The following is an 11,418-nucleotide window of genomic DNA, read 5'->3' as shown; positions in this document are numbered from 1 at the left end:
GATCAATCCAGGCACCTGAAGCCCATCTTCAGCTGTCCTCTGGCTTGTTCAATGACAGACCTGGTGGTGATGTGACTGTCATTGTAACACTGCAGTGCCTCGCTGGTGAGGTTTCTCTCAGGTGTCATGAGCCACGTCTGCAGGGGGTATCCCTTTGTCTCCAAGTCCTAAAGTCTGTTTTGTGTGTGGTAGAGGGCCAGGATGTTAGATTCGCGCAGAATGAAGGAATCATGGAAGCTGCCCGGGAATTTGCACACTCCTGCAGAAACCTCCTCCGGTGGTCGCAAACCAGCTGCGCATTGATATAGTGATATCCTTTTCTATTGATGAACAGTCCTGGCTCATGTAGAGGTGCTTGGATTGCTACGTGTGTGCAATCAATTGCACCTTGTACCCGTGGGAAGCCAGCCAGAGAGTGGAAACCTACTGCCCTCTCAGTCTGGCTGATCTCGTCGATGGGGAAGTTGACGTAGTCGGCCCATATACACTTATGGGCAGAAGAGTGAGAGATCCTGGTGATGTCACCGGTGGTGCCCTGGAAGGGTCCGGAGGTGAAGAAGTTGAGGGTATTGATGACTTTAACTGCGACGGGCAATGCGTGCCCACCAGGCCCAGTCGAGAGCAGCTCTGCATGAAGGAGGCTGCAGATGTCTGCGACCATCTGGCCACTTAATCTTAGCCATCGTAGCGGTCCAGGAAGATCAGCCTCTGCCTGTAGAGGGTAGTGCCTCCTGCGATGTTGGGCCCTCCGTTGTTCCCCTCTCTGCTCTTGTACAGGTCCCTATGGCGCAACTCTGTCTTGTGGAGTTGCAACTCCCAGAACTGCACACCGTGCCTGCCGCGAATGGTGATGTGCCTCCTCCTCAGATGTCGTGCTGAATAAATCCATTGCGCCCCCCCATCCTGATGGTGTCAGTTTAGGGGGTCCAAAATGTAGGTAAATATGTCTGAACAGAAGAATTCTAAGTGTGAACAAATAAATCTAAGTCTAAACACTAAGAACTCCCAGCCGAAGGTTTGTCTGAGAGAACTACTTGCCCTGCTGCAAAAACTCACCTTTAATCCCATCTGTCAATCACTGGTTTAAACGTCCAAATGATGCCGACTGCAACTCGCCTCCGTTTCCATGGCGTCTTTCAGAGGTCACAGGAGACACGTTCAGAACCAATTAAAATGGCTTGTGTAGATCACACCACAAAAACTTTAACATCTTTGACTACTTTAAGTTCCTCAATTGGCCCTTTAAATATCTTCCGCCGGCTTTAAGTGCCAGCGGGGCTGGTGGGTTTAGAAGCCCACACACACCCAGACACGTCTGGGTCAAACCCGGAAGTCGGCGGGTTGGAGCTGGGACGTGGTCCAACTCCCAAAACGAGAATTTTCACTGCCCACCCACCCTCAACCCACCCGTTCTTCAGGGTTAAAATTTACCCCAAAGTAACTCGATGAATTGACCGTTCCAGTGCTCTCCTGGCCGGCCGCCCATCTGCCACCCGCCAGAAACTCACCTGCCCACATTCGAACTCTCACCAACTTCCCGTTCACCCGTCCCTGTATCACCTCCTGCCCCTCCACAACTCGAAACAGTCTCAGAATTGTGTTCAAATCCTTTGATGGTCTTTCCCTTCCCTTTGACTTTAAAATGTCAGCCATGGTTCAGTAGCATCACTCCCACCTCTGAGTTAGATCATGGGTTCAAACCCCAATCCAAGTATTGAGCACAAAATCCAGGCTGACACTCCCAGTGCAGTACCGAGGGAGTGCCGCACTATCGGAGGGTCAGTACTGAGGGAGTGCTGCACTGTCGGAGGGTCAGTACTGAGGGAGCGCTGCACTGTCGGAGGGTCGGTACTGAGGGAGTGCTGCACTGTCGGAGGGTCGGTACTGAGGGAGCGCTGCACTGTCGGAGGGTCGGTACTGAGGGAGTGCTGCACTGTCGGAGGGTTGGTACTGAGGGAGCGCCGCACTGTCGGAGGGTCAGTACTGAGGGAGCGCTGCACTGTCGGAGGGTCAGTACTGAGGGAGCGCTGCACTGTCGGAGGGTCAGTACTGAGGGAGCGCTGCACTGTCGGAGGGTCAGTACCGAGGGAGTGCCGCACTATCGGAGGGTTAGTACTGAGGGAGCGCTGCACTGTCGGAGGGTCAGTACCGAGGGAGTGCCGCACTATCGGAGGGTCAGTACTGAGGGAGTGCTGCACTGTCGGAGGGTCAGTACTGAGGGAGCACTGCACTGTCGGAGGGTCAGTACCGAGGGAGTGCCGCACTATCGGAGGGTTAGTACTGAGGGAGCGCTGCACTGTCGGAGGGTCAGTACTGAGGGAGTGCCGCACTGTCGGAGGGTCAGTACTGAGGGAGCGCTGCACTGTCGGAGGGTCAGTACCGAGGGAGTGCCGCACTGTCGGAGGGTCAGTACTGGGGGAGGGCTGCACTGTCGGAGGGTCAGTACTGAGGGAGCGCCGCACTGTCGGAGGGTTAGTACTGAGGGAGCGCCGCACTGTCGGAGGGTCAGTACTGAGGGAGCGCCGCACTGTCGGAGGGTCAGTACTGAGGGAGCGCCGCACTGTCGGAGGGTCAGTACTGAGGGAGGGCTGCACTGTCGGAGGGTCGGTACTGAGGTAGGATCCACCCGTGAGGCAGGGAGGGCGAAGGTTGGAGGGAAGGCCAAAAGCTGCGTCAAAGAGGTGCATTTGAAGGAGGATCATAGAGGAGGAGGGGGAGGTGGAGAGGTTTAGGGAGTGAATTCGAGAGCATGGGGCCCTGGTAGTTGAAGAAATGACTGCCAATGATGGGGAAAAGGGAAGGGGGATGTACACAAGACCAGAGTGAGAGGAGCAGAGAGTCCTTCGTATCGTCCGTCCTATCGTCCTATCGTATCGTCCGTCGTATCGTCCGTCCTATCGAATCGTCCGTCCTATCGTCCTATCGTATCGTCCTATCGTATCGTCCTATCGTATCGTCCGTCCTATCGTCCTATCGTATCGTCCTATCGTATCGTCCGTCCTATCGTCCGTCCTATCGTCCTATCGAATCGTCCGTCCTATCGTCCTATCGTATCGTCCTACGTATCATCCTATCGTATCGTCCGTCCTATCGTCCTATCGTATCGTCCGTCCTATCGTCCGTCCTATCGTCCTATCGTATCGTCCGTCCTATCGTCCTATCGTATCATCCGTCGTATCGTCCGTCCTATCGTCCTATCGTATCGTCCGTCCTATCGTATCGTCCGTCCTATCGTCCGTCCTATCGTATCATCCGTCGTATCGTCCGTCCTATCGTCCTATCGTATCGACCTATCGTATCGTCCGTCCTATCATATCGTCCGTCCTATCGTCCGTCCTATCGTATCGTCCGTCGTATCATCCGTCGTATCGTCCTATCGTATCGTCCGTCCTATCGTCCGTCCTATCGTATCGTCCGTCGTATCGTCCGTCGTATCGTCCGTCCTATCGTCCGTCGTATCGTCCTATCGTATCGTCCGTCGTATCGTCCGTCGTATCGTCCTATCGTATCGTCCTATCGTATCGTCCGTCCTATCGTCCGTCGTATCGTCCGTCCTATCGTCCGTCCTATCGTCCGTCGTATCGTCCTATCGTATCGTCCGTCCTATCGTCCGTCCTATCGTCCTATCGTATCGTCCGTCCTATCGTCCGTCCGTCCTATTGTCCTATCGTATCGTCCGTCCTATCGTCCGTCGTATCATCCGTCGTATCGTCCTATCGTATCGTCCGTCCTATCGTCCGTCCTATCGTCCGTCCTATCGTCCGTCGTATCGTCCTATCGTCCGTCCTATCGTATCGTCCGTTCTATCGTCCGTCCTATCGTCCGTCCTATCGTCCGTCCTATCGTATCGTCCGTCGTATCGTCCGTCCTATCGTCCTATCGTATCGTCCGTCCTATCGTCCGTCCTATCGTATCGTCTGTCCTATCGTCCTATCGTATCGTCCGTCCTATCGTCCTATCGTATCGTCCGTCCTATCGTATCGTCCGTCCTATCGTATCGTCCGTCGTATCGTCCTATCGTATCGTCTGTCCTATCGTCCTATCGTATCGTCCGTCCTATCGTATCGTATCGTCCGTCGTATCGTCCGTCGTATCGTATCGTCCGTCCTATCGTCCGTCGTATCGTCCGTCCTATCGTCCGTCGTATCGTCCGTCCTATCGTCCTATCGTATCGTCCGTCCTATCGTATCGTCCGTCGTATCGTCCGTCCTATCGTCCGTCGTATCGTCCTATCGTATCGTCCGTCCTATCGTCCGTCGTATCGTCCTATCGTATCGTCCGCCGTATCGTCCGTCGTATCGTCCTATCGTATCGTCCGTCGTATCGTCCGTCCTATCATATCGTCCGTCCTATCATATCGTCCGTCCTATCGTCCTATCGTATCGTCCGTCCTATCGTATCGTCCTATCGTATCGTCCGTCCTATCGTATCGTCCTATCGTATCGTCCGTCCTATCGTCCTATCGTATCGTCCGTCGTATCGTCCGTCCTATCGTATCGTCCGTCGTATCGTCCGTCCTATCGTATCGTCCGTCCTATCGTATCGTCTGTCGTATCGTCCGTCCTATCGTATCGTCCGTCGTATCGTCCTATCGTATCGTCCGTCCTATCGTCCTATCGTATCGTCCGTCCTATCGTATCGTCCTATCGTATCGTCCTATCGTATCGTCCGTCCTATCGTCCTATCGTATCGTCCGTCCTATCGTCCTATCGTATCGTCCGTCCTATCGTCCTATCGTATCGTCCGTCGTATCGTCCGTCCTATCGTATCGTCCGTCGTATCGTCCGTCCTATCGTATCGTCCGTCCTATCGTATCGTCTGTCGTATCGTCCGTCCTATCGTATCGTCCGTCGTATCGTCCTATCGTATCGTCCGTCCTATCGTCCTATCGTATCGTCCGTCCTATCGTATCGTCCTATCGTATCGTCCGTCGTATCGTCCGTCCTATCGTCCTATCGTATCGTCCGTCGTATCGTCCGTCCTATCGTATCGTCCGTCGTATCGTCCGTCCTATCGTCCTATCGTATCGTCCGTCCTATCGTATCGTCCGTCGTATCGTCCGTCCTATCGTATCGTCCGTCGTATCGTCCGTCCTATCGTCCGTCCTATCGTATCGTCCTATCGTATCGTCCGTCCTATCGTATCGTCCGTCCTATCGTCCTATCGTATCGTCCGTCCTATCGTCCGTCCGATCGTCCGTCCTATCGTATCGTCCGTCCTATCGTCCTATCGTATCGTCCGTCCTATCGTCCTATCGTATCGTCCGTCCTATCGTCCGTCCTATCGTCCTATCGTATCGTCCGTCCTATCGTATCGTCCTATCGTATCGTCCGTCCTATCGTCCTATCGTATCGTCCTATCGTATCGTCCGTCCTATCGTCCTATCGTATCGTCCGTCCTATCGTCCGTCCTATCGTATCGTCCTATCGTATCGTCCGTCCTATCGTCCTATCGTATCGTCCGTCCTATCGTCCTATCGTATCGTCCGTCCTATCGTATCGTCCGTCCTATCGTATCGTCCGTCCTATCGTATCGTCCGTCCTATCGTATCGTCCGTCCTATCGTCCTATCGTATCGTCCGTCCTATCGTCCTATCGTATCGTCCGTCCTATCGTATCGTCCGTCCTATCGTATCGTCCGTCCTATCGTCCTATCGTATCGTCCGTCCTATCGTATCGTCCGTCCTATCGTATCGTCCGTCCTATCGTCCTATCGTATCGTCCGTCCTATCGTATCGTCCGTCCTATCGTCCTATCGTATCGTCCGTCCTATCGTATCGTCCGTCCTATCGTATCGTCCGTCCTATCGTCCTATCGTATCGTCCTATCGTATCGTCCGTCCTATCGTCCTATCGTATCGTCCTATCGTATCGTCCGTCCTATCGTCCTATCGTATCGTCCGTCCTATCGTCCGTCCTATCGTATCGTCCTATCGTATCGTCCGTCCTATCGTCCTATCGTATCGTCCGTCCTATCGTATCGTCCGTCCTATCGTCCGTCGTATCGTCCGTCGTATCGTCCGTCCTATCGTATAGTCCTATCGTATCGTCCGTCCTATCGTCCTATCGTATCGTCCGTCCTATCGTATCGTCCTATCGTATCGTCTGTCCTATCGTCCTATCGTATCGTCCGTCCTATCGTATCGTCCTATCGTATCGTCCTATCGTATCGTCCTATCGTATCGTCCGTCCTATCGTCCTATCGTATCGTCCGTCCTATCGTATCATCCTATCGTATCGTCCGTCCTATCGTCCTATCGTATCGTCCGTCCTATCGTATCATCCTATCGTAGTGTCCGTCCTATCGTCCTATCGTATCGTCCGTCCTATCGTCCTATCGTATCGTCCGTCCTATCGTCTGTTGTTCGAAGCCATTGGACCATCAGACACAGCGAGTTTAGGGACCTGCAATCGGAGAAACTTTTCCATTTTTAACCTAACTCATTCTGATGCCATAAAAATTAATTCAAAGAAAAATACAGAGCGGGTTTCAGGAAAGAGAAATAAAAAATATCCTTAAACACCAGAAATGTGACCGAGTCCTGCTGTGCCGTAAATTATAGCCGTAAATTTACAACCGTTTCGAAGCAGTGTAATCGAAGGAAATTTACATTTTCCGCTCTTTCCCGGGGGGGCAGAGTCTCAGTGAAATGGAGAAAAGTGTCATTTCGAGGGAATTCGGGGCCAGAGTGACCCAGAGTGACCGATGTTGACAGGGTGAGGGAGAGGGGAAAGTGTTTCATTTCCCACAGTTAACAGAATGTGAAGACCATGAGCTCAGACCTCCGGGTTAATGTCGTCCGGGAGGTTTTTCTGACTCCGGTCACCAGTTGCTGCCCTCTGCTGGTCACAGGTGAAAGGTCAGCCTCAGACTGAATAAAATCGACTGCTTTACCGTCACTGGAAAATTCACAATTTTACGACATTTACACTTGTAGATTAATATCGACACGATGGGTCAGGGGTCAGGTCAGTCAGCACCTGTGGGGAGGGAGGGGTCAGAGGTCAAGTCAGTCAGCACCTGTGGGGAGCGAGGGGTCAGGGGTCAGGTCAGTCAGCACCTGTGGGGAGCGAGGGGTCAGGGGTCAGGTCAATCAGCACCTGTGGGGAGGGAGGGGTCAGGGGAATCAGCACCTGTGGGGAGCGAGGGGTCAGGGGTCAGGTCAATCAGCACCTGTGGGGAGCGAGGGGTCAGGGGTCAGGTCAGTCAGCACCTGTGGGGAGACAGGGGTCAGAGGTCAGGTCAATCAGCACCTGTGGGGAGAGAGGGGTCAGGGGTCAGGTGAATCGGTACCTGTGGCGAGGTAGGGGTTGGAGGTCAGTTCGATCAGCTCCTGTGGGGAGGGAGGGGTCAGGGTTCAGGTCAACCAGCACCTAAGGAGGAAGGGTTCAGGGGTCGGGTGATTCAGCACCTGTGGGGAGGGAGGGGTCAGCGTCAGGTCAATCAGCATGTCTGCGGAGAGAAGGGTCAGGGGTCGGCTCAGCCCTTCAGCCGTGCTGAAAAATTAAAGATGAGGAAAGATCATAATAGAGTCAGAAAAACACGAGTGAGGGGAACAAACAAACTAATTGATATTCCAGGTAAGGAGAGGATTGTTTGAATCATCTGCAACCTGTTTAAAGGAAAGTAAGAGATTGATGTTGAAGGTCTGTCAGAGAGTCAAACTAATGGAACGTGCGGAGAGTGAAGGTGGTGAGGGAGAAAGGAGAAAGTGAGAGAAGATGAGGAACTGGAACCTTTTCTTTGATTTGTGTTTATCCTGCCTACCTACATCCATCATTCTCTAACACTCTACCATAACGAGGAAAGATCGGGCATCCAAAACTAGAGCTCCCTGGATGACAAAGAAAAGAGCGGTTAAAATATGTCAGGTACAGAATATAATTGAGTATAGAGAGCGCAGGGGGACATTGAAAAAGGATCATAGAAAATTTACGGCACAGAGAAAGGAGGCCATTCGGCCCATCATGTCCCCGCTGACCGTAAATGAGCCACCCAGCCTAATCCCACTTTCCAGCACTTGGTCCGTAGCCCTGTAGGTTACGGCACTTCAGGTGCACATCCAGGTACTTGTTAAACGAGTTGAGGGTTTCTGCCTCTACCACCCTTTCAGGCAGTGAGTTCCAGACCCCCACCACCCTCTGGGTGAAAAAAGTTTTTTCCTCTTCCCTCTAATCCTTCTACCAATCACTTTAAATCTATGCCCTCCAGTTATTGACCTCTCTGCTAAGGGAAATAGGTCCTTCCTATCCACTCTATCTGGGCCCCTCATAATTTTGTACACCTCAATTAAATCTCCCCTCAGCCTCCTCTGTTCCATATAAGAAGGGCAAAGAGAGAATATGAGAATAGATTAGCAGGTAACATAAAAAGGAACCCCAAAATCTTTTATAAACATATTAAAAGTAAAAGAATAGTTAAAGGAAGGGTGGGGCTGATTGAGGACAAAAAAAGGAAATCTTCTTGTGGAGGCAGAGGGAATGATTGAGGTACTGAATGAGGGCTTTGCATCTGTCTTCTCTAGAGAAGAGGATGAAATTAATGTCACAGTAGAGGAGGAGGGAGTAAAGGTACAGGATAAAAATATAGAAAGGAGATGTTAAATAGGTTGGCATCACTCAAGTTAACAAGTCACCCGGTCCATCCTGGGATGCATCCGAGGTTGCTGAGAGGAGCAAGGGTGGAGATAGCAGAAACTGTGAGCACAATCTTTCAATCCTCCTTGGACATGGGAGTGGTGCCAGAGGACAGGAAGATTGCAAATATTTACACCCCTGTTCAAAAAAGGGGAAAGGGATAAACCTGGTAACTATAGGCCAGTCAGACTAACGTCAGTGGTGGGAAAACTACTAGAGACCGTTGTCAAGGACAAAATTAATTCTCACTTGAAGGAGCATTGGTTAATAAGGGACAGCCAGCCTGGATTTATTAAAGGCAAATCATGCCTGACTAACCTGATTGAGTTCTTTGATGAAGTAACAGAGAGGCAGTATGTTGTATATATGGACTTTCAAAAGGCATTTGATAAAAACCGCGTAACAGACTTACTCGGAAAACAGAAGCCCGTGGTATTGAAGGGATGTCGGTAACTTGGGTACGTGATTGGCTAAAGGATAGGAGGCAGAGAGTAGTGGTGAACGGTTGTTTTTCTGATTGGAGGGAAGTATACAGTGGGGTCACCCAGGGGTCGGTATTAGGACCATTGCTTTTCTTGTTATATATAAATGACCTGGACTTGGGTACAGGGAGTACAATTTCAAAGTTTGTGGATGATACAAAGCTTGGCAACGCAGTAAATAGCGAGGAAGATAATAGCAAACTTCAGGAGGACATAAACAGACTGGTGAAATGGGCACACATGGCAGATACAATTTAATGTGGATCAGTGTGAAGTGATGCACTTTGGGAGGAACAACATGGAGAGGCTGTATAATTTATATGGGACTATTTTGAGGGGGAGCAAGAGCAGAGGGACCTGGGGGGGCATATTCACAAATCATTGAAGGTGGCAGGGTAAGTTGATAAAGCGGTTCAGAAAGTTTATGGGATACTTGGCTTTGTAAATAGGGGCATTGAATACAAAAGCAAGGAAGTTATGCTAAACCTTTACAAATCACTGGTTAGGCCTCAGCTGGAGTACTGTGTACAACTCTGGGTACCACACTTTAGGAAGGATGTCAAGGCCTTAGGGAGGGTGCAGAGGAGGTTTATCAGGGTGATACCAGGGATGAGGGACTTCATTTATGTGGAGAGATTGGAGAAGGTGGGATTGTTCTCAGAGCAGAGAAGGTTAAGGGGAGACCTGATAGAGGTATTCAAAATTATGAGGGGTTTTGATAGAGCAAGTAGGGAGACTGGTGTGTGGTAAGTGGGTCGGTAACCAGAGGTCATAGACTTAAAATAATTGGCAAAAGACCTAGAGGGGAAATGAAGGGAAATTTTTTCATACAGAGGGTTGTAATGATCTGGAACACATGGCCTGAAAGGGTGGTGGAAGCAGATTCCATAGGAACTTTCAAAAGGCAATTGGACATGTATTTGAAGAGGACTAATTTACAGGGTTATGGGGAAGAAGCTGGGGTGTTGGACTAAATTGGACAGTTCTATCAGAGCTCGCTCCACCCTGCCCGTCGCTCTCTACACATTATTTCTAGCTTCTAAGCCACATTCTTTTCAACAGCATTAAAAAAGTGCTCAGAAACTCTAACAGAAGCAGCCCCTATTATCTCTCTCTGCTGCTCACCATCTCCCTTCCTGGCCCTTCCATGCACTGGTCCATTCTGGCCACTTCCAGAGTTGCTGGTAGCAACCATGATGAATGTTTCTTCTAGCAGTGTGCAGCTCGAGGTCCTTTGGTGAGATCGAAGAATCAGAGGCTCTTTCCTGTATGTGTTAGGGGAGTGAAGTGACAGGCAGCATTCCTTCCACCAATGGCAGAGATTGAAGGATGTGGTGAGAAGGTGGGTAAGTGGGATCCAAGTATGAAAAACAATCAGCTTGTTTGGGCCTCCAATGGCTTTTCTTTCCCTTATAATTCTGATATTGTTTTTGGTTGTCAGCCGTGGCACAGTGGTAGCACTCTCACCTGGATCAGTTTGTGGTAGGTTCAAACCCCACTCCAGATCTGGCTGACACTTCACTGTCGGAGGTGCCGTCTTTCAGATGAGACATTAAACCCCGTCTGTCGAAGAACAGCAGGACAGTTCTCCCCGGTGTCCAGGCCAATATTTATCCCTCAACCAACTTAAACTAAAACAGATGATTTGGTCATTTACCTCACTGCTGTTTGTGGGATCTTGCTGTGTGTAAACTGACTGCCGCATTTCCCTACATTACAACAGAGACTACATTTCAAAAGTACTTGATTGGCTGTGAAAGGTTTTGTGAAAGGCACTATATAAATGCAAGTTCTCTCTCCCATTCATAGAATCAGAGGGAAGTGAGGAGAGGACTTCATAAAATGCACTAGTGCTGTGCAGAGTTGGTCAGTAGCACTCGCTGGGAGGGGAGTGGTGCAGGAAAAGGGTCCAACCAGCTGCACTACTGAAAAATATGAAGCAAAAACACAAACAGATGCCATTGCTGGGATGGAAAGTACATACTTTTTACTGGTGTTTACAATGCAAAGAGTTTAAAAATACAATAATTTAGGGTGTCCATAACACTAGAGTCATTGATTCATTTGCAAGTTCTTGTTCTGAAATGATGACGTTTTTAAAATGTAGAATCGAATCATTTCGGGAGGATTTTCTTTCTGATAATTTTCCTGCTCATGTATTATACTAAATGCAGATCTCTCTCCAGGAAGCAGGTGCTTTCAATTTCTCCCAAGGAATATGCTTAAAAAGGAGGTGAAGAATCAAGAGCTTGCAACCTGCTCATTTCAGCATTCACTGCAAAACCAAAGATATTTGCCACT

General features: G+C 50.2%; 1 protein-coding gene across 1 annotated transcript; it reads left to right on the top strand.

The window, feature by feature from the left end:
- The first annotated feature begins 2,785 nt into the window (after positions 1-2,785).
- LOC137304255 (adhesive plaque matrix protein-like) lies at positions 2,786-6,034 on the top strand. The gene has a single exon (XM_067972808.1). It carries the CDS (start codon positions 2,786-2,788, stop codon positions 6,032-6,034), a length of 3,249 nt encoding a protein of 1,082 aa, XP_067828909.1.
- Positions 6,035-11,418: the final 5,384 nt, after the last annotated feature.

The sequence above is a fragment of the Heptranchias perlo genome, chromosome 37, assembly GCF_035084215.1.
Source record: "Heptranchias perlo isolate sHepPer1 chromosome 37, sHepPer1.hap1, whole genome shotgun sequence".
NCBI classification, from domain to species: Eukaryota; Metazoa; Chordata; class Chondrichthyes; order Hexanchiformes; family Hexanchidae; genus Heptranchias; species Heptranchias perlo.
The sequence above is the reverse complement of the archived record's forward strand: the minus strand, read 5'-3'. Positions and strand labels throughout refer to the sequence as shown.

Excerpts from the sequence above, each read along its gene's own strand:
- LOC137304255 (XM_067972808.1), top strand. The coding sequence starts at position 2,786 with ATGGGGAAAAGGGAAGGGGGATGTACACAAGACCAGAGTGAGAGGAGC.